The sequence below is a fragment of the Hyperoodon ampullatus genome (assembly GCF_949752795.1).
Source record: "Hyperoodon ampullatus genome assembly, chromosome: 2".
Classification (NCBI taxonomy): Eukaryota; Metazoa; Chordata; class Mammalia; order Artiodactyla; family Ziphiidae; genus Hyperoodon; species Hyperoodon ampullatus.
The window spans coordinates 68,609,855-68,628,741 of NC_136915.1; the positions used below are offsets into that span (position 1 = coordinate 68,609,855).

Below are 18,887 nucleotides of genomic sequence, written 5' to 3' on the forward strand. Positions count from 1 at the left end.
GTGAAATTTTTAATTAATTTCAAAATATGTGAGTAAATTTATTTTTTTAATGTGTACATAATTTATTGCTTACAAAATGTTTTCATGTTCTTTTATTTCATTTGGTTTTATACTCCTAGCAATCCTGAGATATAGGTGACAGCAACTTCATTTTAAAGAAAAATAAATGTTACTTTTTTTTTTTTTTAATAATCATTGTTATATTGCTTATATTTTATTTGAATTACCTTTCTTTGGTAGATTGCAAATCATCTGAAAACCAAAGAATTCAAATATTTTTAACAAATCTATTTTCCAATTAGTGTCTTGTACCTCAGAAGAGTATTTCCATCCCAATCTTTTAAATAAAGCATCACATCCACCCTCACAAAGAAAAATGAAGGAAACAAAGCATGAATACACACCAGGTGCATCTTTCTCCTTTGTTATCTATTTATTCTTTACTTTTGAAATATGAACAGTTTTATTTCTAGCCTAAGGATGTGGGGAAACATCTTGAAGAGATCATATGTACTGACTGTTTAGGGCAGATTTAGAAATAATAATGTACCATATATATTCTTTGCTAACAATGAGGAAATTATACATGGAATTTTTTCCATTATAATATTTTTAATGTGCTAGTCTTTTTATTTAAGTAATAATAAAGTAATATCCTAAACATATGTCTTGCTCATAAAATGGAGCCTAATATCAATTTTACTAAAATGTACATAATATTTTTAACTGGTTACACAGCTCAACATACCCCTATCTTTATGGCTATTGTTTATTTTAAAGAAATGTTACTTTTTCATTCTGAACCCACATGTTTATTGAAGTTCATCTAACTAACAGCAGCAAGGCCAGGTTACAACCAGCAAATCCTAGTTACATTCCACTACACACACAGAGTTCTTATTTTTATTATTATTTTTAATTATTTATTTATTATTTTTTTTTGCGGTACACGGGCCTCTCACTGCTGTGGCCTCTCCCGTTGCAGAGCACAGGCTCCGGACGTGCAGGCTCAGCGGCCATGGCTCACGGGCTCAGCCGCTCCGCGGCATGTGGGACCCTCCCGGACCGGGGCATGAACCCGTATCCCCTGCATTGGCAGGCGGACTCTCAACCACTGTGCCACCAGGGAAGCCCAAGAGCTCTTATTTTTAGAATAAATACTGTATTATGTGTCAGGCACTGAACTGGGCATGTTACATGTACTACTCATTATATTCCTCACAACAACTCTACAACATAGGGTGATATTAATCACATTTTATGTAAGAGGAAACTGCAGCTTGGAGACTCTAATATAGATGACATCTGAAGTTCCACAGCTAGTAAGTGGTGGAGTTATGATTTCAACCCAGCTTTTTCTTGACTTCAAAGTTCATGCTCTCACTATACCTTCAAGTGAAAGACTGCTTGAATTTTAAGAATACAAACCAGCAAAATGTTAAAATGTTTTGTCTACAATTCAAATTTTCCTGCTCCAGCACTTTATCCTGCTTACCTGAGGACGACTGTTTGAGCCTTCTGGACCATCACTCAAAGGCAACATAGAGTATGAAAGGGACTCTCCATCCTTCCTAGGATCTAAAGGACTTTTTGGTCTAGCAGGTAAACCTACTAAAAAGAAAACCACGTATAGGATTATTAAAGCAAGACTTTGTCACGTAGTTCTCTAATTAAATTCGTATCATGTAATTTCTTACCTTTATCAAAAACTAGTTTAACTCTCCTAGTATGTCTTTTGCGATTTTTAAATTCTCTTTCAAAGTTCCCAAGGCTATTGGTATATTGGTCCCATACAATCTCGGGCAATTGAACAACTCTCTGTGGATATGGAAGCCCTATATCAGCCTGGTGGGGGAAAAAAATGAAAGTGACAAACTAAGTTTAATTCAAGAAATTATCAACTACAACCAATTTTCAGACGAATCCAAATCTAAATAATCATCAACTGAGCATTTCTATTCACTTTTTGAATCCAACAGCCAATGAAGTTAATACAGTCTAAACATTAAATGGTAGAGATAGCCAAGTAAAGGAAAATGAACTTAACAAAACATAAGTACTATTTTTAGAGGTCTAAAGCTGAACTATATAAACATACTGTACTTTATCACTAACACACTTTAAACAGAAATAGCAAAGAAAGATTTTTATCTCTAAGAACAGCACATGAAATGTGTTTGACTGAAATATAATAGATATGACTTGACACACAGAATTTATTTTTAATGGACCCATGTGTCCCTGACTTATCCATAAAACTATTAATTATTTTCACACTATATAGCTCAGCACGTGTACAAAAAAACATCACATTTTGAGAATCAAAACTACATTTTTTTTTTTTTTTTTTTTTTTGCGGTACGCGGGCCTCTCACTGTTGTGGCCTCTCCCGTTGTGGAGCACAGGCTCCGGACGCGCAGGCCCAGCGGCCATGGCTCACGGGCCCAGCCGCTCCGTGGCATGTGGGATCTTCCCAGACCAGGGCACAAACCCGCGTCCCCTGCATCGGCAGGCGGACTCTCAACCACTGCGCCACCAGGGAAGCCCATGATCAATCTTTTGATAGGGATTTGGGTTTCATAGGTGGGTGTATTCGTCAGAACTCATATAATGGTAAAATTGGGATTTCTGAATTTCATTTTATGTAAATTTCACCTGAAAAAGTTAAAAAAAAAATTTAGTTAACGATATGCATTCTGAAGTGTTTTGGTGTTAAGTGTGCATGTCTGCAACTCTGGAATGCATCAAATAAATTCCATCTTGAAATAAGATAAAATGGTGGATGGAAGAATTGCATAAACATACAATCAAGCAAATATAATAAAATGTTAATGGTAGAATCTGGGGGTGGATGTGTGTGCTAACTATACAGTACTTTCCACTTTTTTGTCTACTTAACATTTTTCAAAATAAAACGTAGAGAAAAAAATCAGGTCATAAATTATGAAATTGGCAAGCAAAATCCACTTTGTGACACAGAATTCTTAATTTTTATTTTGCTTGTGACATATTATATTAGTACCGTCATCATAATAGCACATATTAGTCTAAGGTTCAACTTTAGAAAAATTAGAACAGAGTGTCTTTTAAAATAATGATGGTAGTAATATCAAAGAAAGCTAACAAGCCGTAAAGGTTCCCTGCATTCTATATACCAATATATAATCCAAGTTTCCTTAATTTCAATTAGGAGTTTTTAGATGTCCACTAAAACAAAGAGATCACATGTCAACAACTTAACTACTCTGGTAAACCTAAAGAAAATAGACAATTTAAGCATACTTGAGTTAACACAGAAAAACTGAAAACTCAAACTTCTAAATTAAATCCAGCAGAAAATTTTCTTTCCAAGGAACATAAGTCTTTCATGATTACCAAAGTATCTGGGATTTAATACACATTTGTACATTTTTGAAAAAATTCTTAAGATAGTCAATATCACATCTCTGTTTCTGAGATAAAGTGAAAAGAAATTCAGTTCTAAACTAAACACAGAAATGGAAAACCAGCAAATAACCAACCACATACGTATCTAGTAAATTGTGCATAATTGCAACTTTTTGCCCACCCAAGAACATGAATAAAATGCGATTAAGGTTAAAACACCATCTGTTTTAGTTGAATCAATGATAAGTAAACACTGTAAGTGCTGTATCTTTTTGCATCAGCAAATTGTTTCATGACAGCAGTGCAGAATCAATAAACACCTAAGTGGGCCCACTATAAGACAGAGGTTAAAATAGGGTTCTAAAAACTCTAGAAGGTTTAACAAATCAATATATAGATCCTACATCTATTATGATATTCAGTGTTCTGAAAGCAGAGAAAGGAATGCTTGCCAAGTAAATAACATAACTAGAAAAATCCAAATCCAAACAATAATCATCTAAATAAAATGAAGTCCCCAGGGCCGTTCCCTCAACACCTGGTAGACCACTTTTGTGACTCATTAAAAACTAGTAACTAATAACTAAATTTGTCATACTGAACAGGCTAAATTTTTGTGTTAAGGTGAAAAAGAGTATTCTTTTTCGTAGTTTTTCAGTTTTAATCTTTTCAGACAATGCTGATTAACATTTGCCTCTCAAATTTACTGAATAATTAGGGGGCCCCTAATTCAAGACACATACTATGGCATAAATGCACATCTAGATTATCTCCATGTTTACACACTAAGAAAGTTATAAAAACTTGAATCACTTTCAAATGGTTAACTGCTTAAATATGAAAGTTATGTTTTAAGGAAAAAATAAAATTATAAGGAATTTTACAGTAAAATAAAAGAACATTTCAAAACTAAGTAAAATTTATATACGTCATTCTCATAGACTTGGCAACCATAACCTTAAAGACATTTAAAATATAGTTTTTGTTTGTATCACCATTGTTTTCTATCTCACTATGTTCAGAGTTAGAAAAGTAACTCTAAACTAAGCAGTAAATAAATACTAAAGTACTTTTTCTTTTAGCTTCAACAATCTTGAAGTCCTGAAAGCAAAACAGGGAAAATATTTTTAAGATGGGGAAGGAAGAAAGTAACAGAAAAAGACTGTAAAAATGGCTAGGAACAGGACATCAAGTTTCTATACACACATCCAATTAAAGCTCCTAGCTATCTTCATTGAGGTATATTTTATTGTGTGTTTGGTGGGGGTCAAGGAAGGCAGTATTCTGCCTTCAGTAATATGGTTAATTACAGAATGGGAAAAAAATTAAACATTTAAAAAAGTATATATTCATATAAAAAGAATAAACCGAGTTATTACCAAATACATCTCAATAAATCTTAAAAATTGCTCAATATATACCTTCTTTTGGAGTTTTTCCACAAATCCAATGGGATTTTTTAGTGCTTCTCTCTGATGTCTGCCTAAGTTTTCAAGGTCCTGGACTGCTTGAGAACGTTGAGCCTCGAGTACAGCAATCGTCTGTAACAGTCTCTGATAACTACAGAGACAAAAAAAAAAAGCCCTCACTAAAATTTTCTAGTTACAACAATAAAAACTGAGTTCAAGCCATGATCTACTATTAAGTCACAGTCTTTGTAAAGTTACCTGAAAGAGTTTTAGTAAAACATATTACTGGGAATAAATGGGGTCTTCCTGAGTTACGAAGTACCTAGTCAGAAAATATCAGTTAGAGAAAGCAAAGCCTTATTCTCCTATCTAAAGTTCTTAATTCTTGAACCAGAACAAGTACAGAAAGTAAGAAAGCAAGCATCTTGACTTTCCAGCAATCCAAGTCATTAAGAAACAGCTAAATTAAAAAAAAAATTTTTTTTTTTAAATCGTAAGATTTTTAGCACCAGGAGGGATCACCAAATTCAGTCCCTCTGTTGTACTCTGTTGGAATAAGAAATCTGAGGCAAATTTTCTTGACCAGAGTTACAAGAAACTGTCATATAATTCAGACATGATCTTAGTTGTCATGGTTCTCATTTGCTCTTTCTGTTATACCTCCATTCTAGAGGAAGTTTACTTCCCTGTCAATTCTTAAGTATTAAACATTTTTATAGAAGAAAGAACTCAAAGATATTTTTTACTTCCCTGCCTGTAGCAGTCTATTTAGCACAGCTAACATAGAATTTTACCCACACAAACCTACTATCTGTTCATATTCTCCTCCTCCCAACCCCAGTTCAAATTGTCCCGCCTCTCTAATGTCTAATTTCACATATCAATACACATAAGGAAACACGTTAGCACAAAACCCCTGAATACTGGAATACATTTTGCAAAAAGAACCAAGAACAAATCACTCCAAGTTCACTTCAAAATAAGTCACTAGGTCTTTAAAATATTAGTGAAGCACAATTTTTCTTTATGTCTTTGAATAAATTTCACTCTGTTTCCCAAAGACTATAAACTCCATAATGGCAAACACATCTGAAAAGTCCACTGTTTTGTTTACTCAGTGTGCAGCACACTTCCCAACATATAGATGCTCAGTAAATATTCTTTGAATGAACAAATGGACAGATGTTCTGTGCAATCAAAAGTATACTGAAACTTTTAGGTCCGGAAGTTAGCAAACAAGCAGAAATTTCAAGGGTAAAACAATGCATTTTTTTTTTTTTTTTTTTGCGGTACGCGGGCCTCTCACTGCTGTGGCCTCTCCCGTTGCGGAGCACAGCCTCCGCAACGACGCACAGGCTTAGCGGCCATGGCTCACGGGCCCAGCCGCTCTGCGGCATGTGGGATCTTCCCGGACCAGGGCATGAACCCGTGTCCCCTGCATCGGCAGGCAGACTCCCAACCACTGCGCCACCAGGGAAGCCCAAAACAATGCAATTTTGATGTTCACAGACATGGCGTAACTGCAACATGACATTCTCTATTAGAACACCGTTTCAGCCCCCTGCCTAAAACATATTCTTATTCCCAAGTCCCTTGTTAACTAATCCTTGATGAGATGTTTAATAATCAAGGTAAAACTCTGAAGGGTATGGCTTCTCTCAAGCTAGAGATACTTCATTCAAAAGTTAGAACTGAATTGGAAAGCAAGGGCTGTACTAAGTTACTCCTGGATCAGTTACAGAGGTTAAGCCTAAACTCACTTTCACTCTGCCTGTTTCCTTTGAGGTGTATGGCGTGTACAAACCTTGACCGTGCTGGTGTTTTCTTACCAGGAAGGCTCACCCACGCTCAATCTTAGGGTGATTGTACTGAGTCAGGTAGAACCTAACCTAACCTCTCTATAATGCTCTTAATTGCCATATTTCACCTTCAGAACGCCTACCCCATGTAGCTGAATAACCAAAGACTTATCATGGTGTCTCTGTGATGACTGACCCCTGCTTTAAATAGGAGGACACACTTCTGTATCATCAATATGAAAATGATTATGAGTCTATTAAACTTGCAGCAAACTAGCGTAAGCAAGTAACAATTAATGAGGCACAAGTAAGAACAGAGTTATAGGAAAAAACAAGCAGAGGCTTGAAAAAGTGCTAGTCAGTCACTGCCACTGGGAAGAAAGGCCTCTATTTGAAGTCAGTAAATTATAACAATTTTTACTGTATGTAAATTATTCCACAATGATTCTGACTTTAAAAAATAATTCCAACAGAGATTACAAAGAAAGTATAACTCTTCACTCCCTATTTTGCTTCTCTTCAATCAAGATTAAATGATTAGCAAATTGAAAGACCTAATATATACATTGGTAAAGACTTAAAAGTCCAGAATAAGTGAAAACACTGTAAGAAGATAGTGAGTTTAAGTCTTCTAGCCCAGCTAATTTGAACAATTTCCTAGAGTATTCAGAGATTTTACCAATAAGATTATCATACATATCCCTAAGCAGAGATGGAAGAAATAAAAAACTGGCATGACATCTAAAAAACAGTATAATACAGATAAATCTAATTTCAATCCTACCCATCCACTCACTTCACCTCTAAAAGCTGGAATGTGACCAAGGCATCAATCGAGGCAAGATTCATCTGTTCATTAATTTAGGCACTATCCTTAAAAGCTTCAGTAATTATCAAAGTAAATCAGGAACAGAGCTTAGGTATAATAGAGGATCTACCACTACACCAGAGAGGGAGTAAAGGAACTGGATGGAAACGAATGGGACAGGACTGCCATGTTGTGAGGGATGGAGGATGGGCATGTGAGGGTCCATCATACCAGTCTGTCCACTTTTTTGTATGCTTGAAGTTCTCCACAATGAATTAAAAAGAAAACTCCAACTTGAGTTCAAATTAACCGGTGATGTGGCCACTGTTCTCTTCCTGGGCTAATCGGATCATACTCGCTACTGTATTCAGCTCTGCTTTGAGAGACAAACAGGTTCATGACCACACAAGATGGATGGGAGACTATGTAATATGAAATAACAATAGTGTCAAACATTTACTGAATGTGTACTATATATATTGTACAATGTGCAATTAGGCAATTCTCATAATCAACTTACAAGATAGGTACCATTACCCTTATTTCACAGATAAGTAAACCAAGGCACAGATCATGCCAGCCATTTGTTCCACAATGTGATGTGAGGAATAATTAGCCAAGAAATGGGAACCTCCAATAAAATATTATTTCAATCTTTATGTAACATGCAGCTATGTGGAAAAGAAAATAGACTTGTCTTATAATGTACAAAGGGGCAAACTAAAATCAAATTGTGATAAGGCACAATATGAAGCAAAACCTTTTCTCAGTCAAAACCAATAAAAGATGGTAGGATAGCACCCAATCACCACAGATGTTCACAGAGATATTTAAAGGAAATTCAAGCATTAAAAAATCCTGAAACTCTTTTACTCCAGTAAAACATGCTGCTTTCAATTCTGCTATTCACTGAACCAACTAAGAGGATGGAAAGACTGGGGAAAAAAAAAAAAGTATAAACTTTTACAAGAATGCAAGTAGAGTACAGCTTCCCCACACAGACAACTTTGTATTAAATCTATCAAAATTATTTTTTATCTATTTCTAAAGCTGAATCCAATGCAAAGAACAGCAAGCTTAGCTGTGGCAGATAATTGTTAATTTTATTTGTTTCATGTCTTCAACATAAAAAGAATTTTAGCTTGTATACTGAGGAATCACACTTGACTAAAATAGAAATACTCTTCAAATCTACATCTAAGTTACTTTCACTACCTTTCACTCTCCAAATCTTCCTGAATTCTTTACTCACTTCTGTGAATTTTAAAACATTTAAATGAAAGAGTATATTTGTAAAAATACTGATGTCTGAAAGAGGATACCAAGAATTAACAATCTAGAAGTTTAATTGTATTGTCCAATTTCTAGACAGTGATATTACACACACTATGAGAGAGTGAGAGTGAGAGTGAGAGAGTGAGAGAGAGAGAGAGAGAGAGGAGAAAGATTTTATTTCCAAGCAAGCCAGAATCTTTTTCAAGGAGTCAGATTTCAATTCTATTGTGGAAGGTTACATGGCATTTGTAATTTTAAAAACTAATGGGGAAACCAGTTATTTATTTATTTTTGGCTGCATTGGGTCTTCATTGCTGCACACGGGCTTTCTCTAGTTGCAGCAAGCAGGGGCTACTCTTCGTTGTGGTGTGTGGGCTTCTCTTGTTGTGGAGCATGGGCTCTAGGCACATGGGCTTCAGTAGTTGTGGCACACAGGCTCAGTAGTTGTGGCTCACGGGCTCTAGAGCGCAGGCTCAGTAGTTGTGGCGCACGGGCTTAGTCGCTCTGCGGCATGTGGGATCTTCCCAGACCAGGGCTCAAACCCGTATCCCCTGCACTGGCAGGTGGATTCTTAACCACTGTGCCACCATTGAAGTCCTCGGGAAAACATTTTAAAAAAATCTAAACTGAGGGTTATTCTGCCCCTAAAATTGGCTTGATTATTCAGTCATTAAATAGTGTCACTAAAGACCTCACCATCACCAAAAAAAAAACAAAAAAGGAAAGGAAAAAAAAAAGAAAGCTATTCTAGATCAGGAGTCTACAACCTATGGTCTGCCTGGTTTTTCTGTTTTTGCGGTACGTGGGCCTCTCACTGTGATGGCCTCTCCCGTTGCGGAGCACAGGCTCCGGACGCGCAGGCTCAGCAGCCATGGCTCACGGGCCCAGCCGCTCCGCGGCATGTGGGATCTTCCTGGACCAGGGCACGAACCCGTGTCTTCTGCATCGGCAGGCGGACTCCCAACCACTGCGCCACCAGGGAAGCCCACGCCTGTTTTTTTAAATAAAGTTTTATTGGAACATAGCTACACTCATTTGTTTACACAATGTCTATGGCTGTTTTCTAGCTACAATGACACAGTGGAGTAGCTGTAAAGTGGAGTTGATTCCCAAAGCCTAAAATATTACTATCTGCGCCTTTAGGGAAAAGTCTGCAAGGCCCTGCTCTAGATCTAAAGATACAGAGACATGACAACCAAATGTAATGCATAATCTGAGATTAGCTCCCACAGAGGGAAAACGGACATTTGGGTGTATAGATGAAAAATTTTTAATATATTGCTGTTTGTATCAGTGCCAAACTGGTGTAATAAAGTAGTTAAGGTTATGTAGGAGAACGTCCTTGTTTTTAGGAGACATATACTAACATATACGGGTGATAAGTCTACAACACACTTTAAAAGAGCTTAGCAGGCACTCCCCTGGTGGTCCAGTGTCTGCGCTCCCAATGCAGGGGGCCTGGGTTCGATCCCTGGCCAGGGAACTAGATCCCACATGCCACAACTAAGATTTCTCATGTCACAACTAAAAGATTCCACATGCCGCAATGAAGATCCCACGGGCCTCAACTAAGACCCGGAGCAGCCAAATTAACTAACTAATTAATTAATTAAAAACCGGCTTAGCAAAAAGAAATGTTTTATAGTATATGAGGTGGGAACGAAGATGAGGGGGAAAGAGTAGCATGATTATTATTAGCTGGAACACTAAGCTTGATTAAACACACTGAAAAAAACTAGAGGGAGTAACATGACATAATAATAAATCTATTAGTTTATATTGTAAGAAGAAAAGGAAAAGGGGTATAGGAAAAACTTCCAATCAGATGACTTAACAAATGTTTTCACATGTGTGCACAAATGCACACTTGTATGCATTGTGAGTAGAAGGAAATAAGAAAAAGAAGAGCAAGATTTATTATAGATTTTATTTTCAACAGGACAAAGTTATGTAAAGCAAATTGGTTCTCAAAAATAACAGTAACATTTTAACAAAATTTTAAACAATAACAAATTTCATCATAGCAATCTACCAGGATAAAACAATTGAGGGAGGAGCCTCAATTTACTCTAACTATACCATTATCTTAACTAAGTGTGGCATTTTCTACTGTCTGCAAGATGTTGAGCTCACCATGTATATACATGATTGAACAGAAATTACTTTTATGAAAGTAGAACACACGGTTTTTAAAATTATTGTCTTCCTTCATGAAGGATTTGAAGCACTAAAACTACAGGATTTGCAAATTCACAAATGGTCTCTCTCACTTTTCATTAGAGAATGATCAAAAAGACTTTTATGAAATTCTGTGTTAAGACAGAAACTAATACGTCTTTCCAGATATAAAGATCAACCCTGTATTGAAAACAACTAAAAATGCTGAATTAAAAACAAATAAAGAGGGACTTCCCTGGTGGTACAGTGGTTAAGAATCTGCCCACCAATGCAGGGGACACGGGGTTCGAGCCCTGGTCCAGGAGGATCCCACATGTCGCGGAGCAACTAAGCCCGTGCGCCATAACTACTGAGCCTGTGCTCTAGAGCTTGGGAGCCACAACTACTGGGCCCACACACCACAACTATTGAAGCCCGTGTGCCGAGAGCCCATGCTCCACAACAAGAGAAGCCACCATGATGAGAAGCCAACTCACAGCAACGAAGAGTAGCCCCTGCTCACCGCAACTAGAGAAAGCCCGTGCGCAGCAACAAAGACCCAACACAGCCAAAAGTTTTAAAAATAAATTAATTAATTAATTAAATAAATAAATGAAAACAAATAAAGAAAAAACCATGTACTTTTTTATTTTAAAAGCACAGAAGAACCAGTAAGATACTAAGACTTTTTTTTAAAATTAATTATTATTATTATTTTTTTTTGCGGTACGCGGGCCTCTCCCGTTGCGGAGCACAGGCTCTGGAAGCGCAGGCTCAGCAGCCATGGCTCACGGGCCTAGCCACTCCGCGGCACGTGGGATCTTCCCGGACCGGGGCACGAACCCGTGTCCCCTGCATCGGCAGGCAGACTCTAAACCACTGCGCCACCAGGGAAGCCCCTAAGACTTTTTATTAATAGGCCAAAATCTAAATGAAGGCATAAACTGAGAGAATCAAACGCAGCACAACACCACTTTGGCCTTGAGGGCAGGTACTTCACTTGGTCAGGGAACAGAAAACAAAGCCAACAAGGTAGGAAGTCCAATAAGAGACCCTCTCCCATCAAGCTGTGACCCTACCCCCTCACTCCCACCACCCCACAGGAGACTTGCTTTGGGACTCAGGAACCAAGCACATAAAAATTTCAACAATAAAAAGCTGTTACCACAGATAGTCCTTGTATATATTTGCTGCCCCAAATCATATTAACTGGGTGGCCTAAAAGAACTGAAGCCATGACTATCATTTAAAGCAGTCATTCTGGACTGGTATACACACACCCATCCCCACCAACATACCCACAGAAGTGAACGCAATTTTCTTGGGAGGAAAACAACTTTATTGCAGCCCTCAAAGATAACTAATAAATAATTTTCCAAAGAAAGTGAACAGCTCACATCTTAAAATTATCAAGCATACAGGAAAACTAGACACAAAGAATAAGAATAAAACACAAGCTTGAAAATAGCTATATGGAATAGGAAACTACAAAAACTGAGTATATAGCTTTGAAAAGGAAGCAAATTAAAATTCTAAAAATATAATAGTTAAAACTAAAAGCTCAACAGGCACAAACTTCGGCTTCCAGGAAAATGTAGATTAGGCAAATTCAGAATAAACCCTTCATTGAAGACAAGCTGAAAAAAAATATGTAAAAACTCTGAAAAGCATCAATGAGCTAACAGAATCATAAGTATTATCAGGTCAAGATCCATGAGAAGACAGAAACCAGAAAGTGAAACTATGTTGTGGGGTGCTTTTGCCCAGAAACAATTTACTGATCCAGAAGAGGAGATTGAGAGGCTTCTGATAGCTTAAAATGGAAGAAGATCAAGCTGGAGTCTAGGGCCTACCAAGGGTGAGACTCTGAGAAATCAGCTTATGCTCTGGCCTGGGATCCTGAAGGGCTACACCCTAGGAATAAGGCTGAACAGGAAGTAAAAGACCCTCTCAGAGAAGACCAGAATATCTTAGTTAGTAATTAACTAGTAAGGCTGAAGATGCACATACCCCAAGACCCAGATATCCCATATACGGGAATGTAACTTCAAGAAACTCTCAAATATACACAGCAGCATATATTTTGGGCAGCCTTATTCATGACAACTCCAAACCAGAAACATCCCAAAGGTCCATCTAAGCAGAATGGATAAACTGTGATATGGGTATACAATGGAATACTACACAGCAATGAAAATGGACAAACTACATCTATTTATACAACACAAATGAATATCACAAACATAATGTATCACAAAGAATACTGAACTAAACTTCATTGTTTCTGAATACATACATAGGTGGTAAAACCTTTTAAAATAGCAAAGAATGATTTTCACAAAAGTAAAACAGTGGTTATCTCTGAGAAGAAGGGGGTATAACTGAGGAACTATTCACAGGGGACTTCTGGAGTGCTGTCAATATTGTATTTCTTAACCTAGATTGTGGTTAAACAATTATAGGCTTTTTGATTCCATAACTACTCTATATCTGTATGTAAATACTTCATTACTGTTATATGCATGAGATATTGTACCTTTTTTTTTTAAGGGAAAGTTTTCTAGGGAGACAATGTTGCAGAGAGATCACTTCTACTCTTTTCAAACTATTCAGGATTCACATAGGAGTCCTAGTTCAAGTCCAAGCTCCATCAGCAACTAACTATGGGACCTTATTCAAGTCATTAAAAGTTGGGCCTTAGCTTCCTCAGCTATAAAATGAGAAGAATGGACCTGATAAGTGATTGCAAAAACTTTTTTCAAAGTGAAACATTCTAGGATTATAAGACACTTGTTCAATTCTGGTCAATCATCATTTTATGTTCTTCCTGAGTTAAAAATGGACTCAGTTTATACTGTACACATAAATACAGCATTAAGTAACTGTTGACTTCATACAGAACATATCTAAGACTTGGGTTCATCAGCTCTGCCCATAGTGAGGAGTAAGTGCTCTCCAAGGAGAAGGTATTTTAAAAGATCTAAGGAGTAAGTTTATCCTACATCACAATGTCTACTCATGATACATTAATGGCTTTTCTCTCAAAGAAGCTACTTCCAAAAAGAAATTACCTGGAATATGATGGCTGTGGTTTATGAAGAGACTGGCTATTCCCTAAATCACTGAATAGTATACTTCCTGAAGGTGGGAATTGTTAGGTACACCTATCCCTCTAGTTTTTAAAATATATGTCTTACCTCATTTATTACATTATACAATCCTTGAGAGAAAAGCCATTTTTCTACTTCTTTAATAATGTCCCATAGGATATTAAGGTTCACAAGACACAGAAAGTGCTCATAAAGATGAAAACAAATAAACAAAAACCACAAGAGAAAATATGATCTGAATAGTTATTTGGATGGATGGCTTTTCTGTGGTTAAACAACTGTTTACAGAACACTGTTTCAATGGTGTATATGTGTTCTTGTGATTTCTTTATATATGCTAAAGGTACATATAGCCTCAATCCTTTTCAACAGTTAAGACTCAGATGAACACACAAAAGGTATACTTAAGCAAATTCATGGATGACATGAAGCTGAGAAGGACAGCAAATACTTTAGATGAAAAAAAGTCAGGATTAAAAAATAACAAGCAACCTCTAGAAAACTAGACAAGAAGAAATTTAACTACATAAACAAAAAATCTGGAATTGGACTACAAAATAACCAGACAAGTACAGGATGGCATGAAGTTGCCTTAACAGGCATAAAAAACTGCGAGCCTCCCAGTTGATCCTAAGTACAATTATGAGGTTGAAGTGTGAAGTGGCTGCTCAAAGACATATATTAGCTTGTACTTGTATGAACCCATTCAAACACTTAACCAAGCATGCTCATTGTACAAAGAGCACTACATCAGCTGTTCCTGAAGGATACAAGTATAATCGACATGCAGCCCTACCCTTAAGACCATTACAATTTAAGTAAGAGGGTGTTCATATGTATATTGGTAGTTGCTTATTTAAATACTGAAAAAACAAGAAAGCTTTTAAAATTCCTAGTCAATTCCTAAAATTTGCAAGAATTATAGTGATTAATGTACTGTAAGAGAAAAACACATAGGTAAAAGTTGACTAACCATGATGAGCTTTTAAAAGCATGAAATGAACAAAGTTATCACTCCTGGGAAACCCAAGCAATATTTCATACAAGAAGCAAAAATCAAGTTGAATCCTGAAAAATATGTGGTATTTTTAAAGGAAAAGGGAAAAGGAGGTTAAGATATTATAGACAGAATAAATAGAGCAAGAGAAAGCACAGCGGCAGGTTAAGTCTGTGTTAAGTTGAGAGAATAGTGATAGTATGAAGAATATAAAACATGAGGACAAGTTGAAAACACAAAATAAAAACTCTTTAAATGACTACTAGAAAGAGCCGTAGATCTGATGGGACAAAGAGATATGGTTTCTAGTCCCATTCTGACAAGCTGTGGTCAAGATCAAATCTACTACCCTGTATCATATCAGGCCTTCTGTTTCTTCTTGTACTGATACAAAATAAGACTTTCTAAAATCACTTTCCACTTCTGTAATTCCCAGGAAGTACCACTTGAGCATCTATATTCAAAAATGCAACAGAGAGCAACTGGAAGTTTCAAACAATGATATAAGAAAGCATTTGCCTTTGGAAGGCTAACATGGCTGCAATGTGTAAGATAAACTGGAGAGAAATGAAAATGGCAATGGAAACCACATAGAAAGCTATGTGGCTAGTGTATAACATTACATGCTAAACACCGTATTTTACACTGACGTATACCCAAAAGTTTTTAACCAGCTAGGGCTCTGAAAAGTTAAAAGAAAGTAGTTGGCAGAAGACAGCACATTAAAACTGTCATCAAAATATGAGAGCTTGTTATGTAGAAAAGGGAAGAGATATATTCTAAGTCACCCCAAAGTCAAAATCACATCATTCAAGAGAAGTTCTAGGGAAGAACTTCAAAAAAAGGAAAGATTTCATAAAGCAGTGAGTTCCCTGTCACAAGATAAGTTTAAATAGATACTGAATGATCACCATCAAAGGACACTGTACAGGTGTTATAAATTTGGCAGAAGTTTGGACTAGGCTTTCTTTCATCAAGGACACTCCAAAGTAAGTTTCTAAAGATATTAGAAAGAGTGTTAAAAATAAATTTCTTCAGTCTCAAAAGGCTATATGTTATGATTCCAATAGTATTACATTTTGTGAAAGATAGAACTACAGACATAGTAAAGAGATCAGTAGTTCCCAGAAACTCAGGGGAAAGGAGGAGGGTTAAGTACAGGAAACAAAGGTTATTATTTTTTTTTAATACCAGTGAAATTATTCTGTATGGTACTGTAATGTTGGATCCATGACATTATACGTTTGTCAAAAGCATATAAAACTTTAAAGCATAAAGAATGTACCTTAATGTATGCAAATTTTTAAAAAATCATTTAGTAGGTCAGGGGACCCTAGGAAGGAATATAAACTGTGACACAAGGATCTAAGTGTACAATAAATGCATGAAACAACCTCACTAAAGCGGGTAGAAGGAAAAGGTCCTGACCTAGGTAACTCTGGAAATGAGTAGCATCTCAAGGATAAAAGGTAAAAGGAACTTCACATAAGCACTATATTCTACTTGACATAGTTATTTCCCATAGAAGTAAGAGTTAACAATTCTAATACTGCTATACACATATAATGGAATTAAACAAATAAATGGGTGATGGATGGCCAGGTTTGCTAGTGCTGGAGAATTTACAGATAAATAAGGAGAGGAGCTAAAAGGATCCATATGGTAATATAATGAATTCGAGATAGAGTCAAAGTATGAACTCATGTTTAGCTTTGTATATATACAGATGATTACATATAGAAATATTTATAGATATGTGTATATACACAGGTTAGTAAACACACATATATTTTCTTGTCAGCTGAGACAGATAAATAAAAGCAACAACAACCTTCAGCAGCCAGCACACAGAACCCAAATACTGACTTCTAACACTGTTCTGCAATGAAGGGAAATGGGGTTCCTTACAGAGAAGGCTGATTCTAGGACTGGGGCAGGAAATACACAAGTTGAATCTGGAGTATTTTAAAGTGCCAGAAAGTAAGAAAGTGCTTGAAAAACAAACAAATACATACAACAAAAATACACCACCTTAATAGGACACAGGAGCCAACAGAAAGTTTCCCAATGGCCAAAGCTGAAACAATTTGAGCAATAAAATAGAGTGGTACTAAATTATACCCAAAGTATGAAAGTAAATATTTATGAGTCTATACTTTATATAAATAAATGACTGAAGGAAGAATGAGTGAGAAGGAGGAAGCAAGGGAAGAAGGATGGAAGGGAGGGAGGGAGGGGGAAAGGAGGGAGGGAGGGAGGGAGGAAAAAAAGAGAGAAAAAAAATCTCCCATGTAGAAGATTTCCAAATAATTTATGGAGACACTCTGCCCTCAAGGAGAGAGAACATAACCCCCACTCCTTAAGTGTAGGCTGTGCATAGTGACTTCTTTCCAAAGAATAGAGTACGGAAAGTGGAGAGTAACCTTACAGTGGAGAAACCTGACAAATATTACCAGGTGCTCAAGGTCAACAACTGTAATAAATCATATTAATAGTATATCCCTTGGGAAGAGCTAAAATTGCCATTATATGCAGATGACATGATACTACATATGGAAAACCCTAGACTCCACACAAAAACTACTAGAACTGGTAAACGAATTCAGCAAGGTAGCAGGATATAAGACTAACATACAGAAATCGGCTGTATTTCTTTACGCTAACAATGAAATATTAGAAAGGGAATGTAAACAAACAATCCCTTTTAAAATAGGATCAAAAGAAAAAAAAGTACTTAGGAATAAACCTGACCAAGGAGGTGAAAGACTTAAATGCTGAGAATTTTTAAACGTTAATAAACATTAACAAAGGAAACTGAAGATGATTCAAAGAAATGGAAAGATCCCATGCTCTTGGATTGGAAGAATTAATATTCTTAAAGTGGCCATCCTACCGAAAGCAATCTACAGATTTAATGTGATCCCTAACAAATTACCCATGACATTTTTCACAGACCTAGAACAAATAATCCTAAAATTTCTATGGAACCATAAAACACCCAGAATTGCCAAAGCAATCCTGAGGAAAGAGACCAAAGCAGGAGGCATAACCATCCTAGACTTCAGACAATATACAAAGCTTCAGTAATCAAAACTGTGTGGTATTGGCACGAAAACAGACACGTGGAGCACTTCCCTGGTGGTCCCGTGGTAAAGAATCCACCTTACAATGCAGGGAATGGGGGTTCGATCCCTGGTCGGGGAACTAAGAACCCACATGCCACGGGGCAATTGAGCACGCACGCCACAACTACTGAGCTCACGGGCCTCAACCAGAGAGCCTATGTGCCGCAAACTACAGAGCCCATGCACTCTGGAACCCAGATGCCACAACTACAGAGCCCACACTCCCTGGACCCTGCACGCCACAACTACAGAAAACCTGTATGCCACAACTAGACAGAAGTCCACACACCACAACAAAGAGGCTGCACGCCACAACGAAAAGATCCTGCATGCCTCAACAAACATCCCACATGCCGCGACTAAGACCCAACGCAGCCAAAAATAATAAAATAAATAACAAATCTTAAAAAAAAAATAGACACATGGATCAATGGAACAGAATAGAGAGCCCAGAAATAAACTATCTTTGACAAAGGAGGCAACAATATACAACGGAGGAAGTCTCTTCAGCAAGTGGTGTTGGGAAAGCTGGAGAGCTGCATGTAAATCAATGAAGTTAGGGGCTTCCCTGGTGGTGCAGTGGTTGAGAGTCCGCCTGCCGATACAGGGGACACGGGTTCGTGCCCCAGTCTGGGAAGATCCCACATGCCGCAGAGCGGCTAGGCCCGTGAGCCATGGCCGCTGAGCCTGCGCATCCGGAGCCTGTGCTCCGCAGCGGGAGAGGCCATAACAGTGAGAGGCCCGCATACCACAAAAAAAAAAAAAAAAAATCAATGAAGTTAGAACACACCCTCACACCATACACAAAATAAACTCAAAA

The 18,887-nt window shown here is 37.1% G+C and overlaps 1 protein-coding gene across 3 annotated transcripts in view; it reads right to left on the bottom strand.

Annotated features, from left to right (window-relative positions):
* The window catches only part of ZZZ3 (zinc finger ZZ-type containing 3), a gene marked incomplete at both ends in the record, with an annotated part of 62,316 nt that overhangs the window by 13,968 nt on the left and 29,461 nt on the right, over positions 1–18,887 (bottom strand). For 2 of the 3 annotated variants that reach the window (XM_079696411.1, XM_079696410.1), the window contains 3 exons: positions 1,496–1,611; positions 1,698–1,845; positions 4,809–4,947. In XM_079696411.1, coding sequence (XP_079552537.1) covers positions 1,496–1,611; positions 1,698–1,845; positions 4,809–4,947 — 403 coding nt within the window. The remainder of the gene's footprint in view (positions 1–1,495; positions 1,612–1,697; positions 1,846–4,808; positions 4,948–18,887) is intronic. The other variant, XM_079696412.1, reaches the window with a different exon arrangement.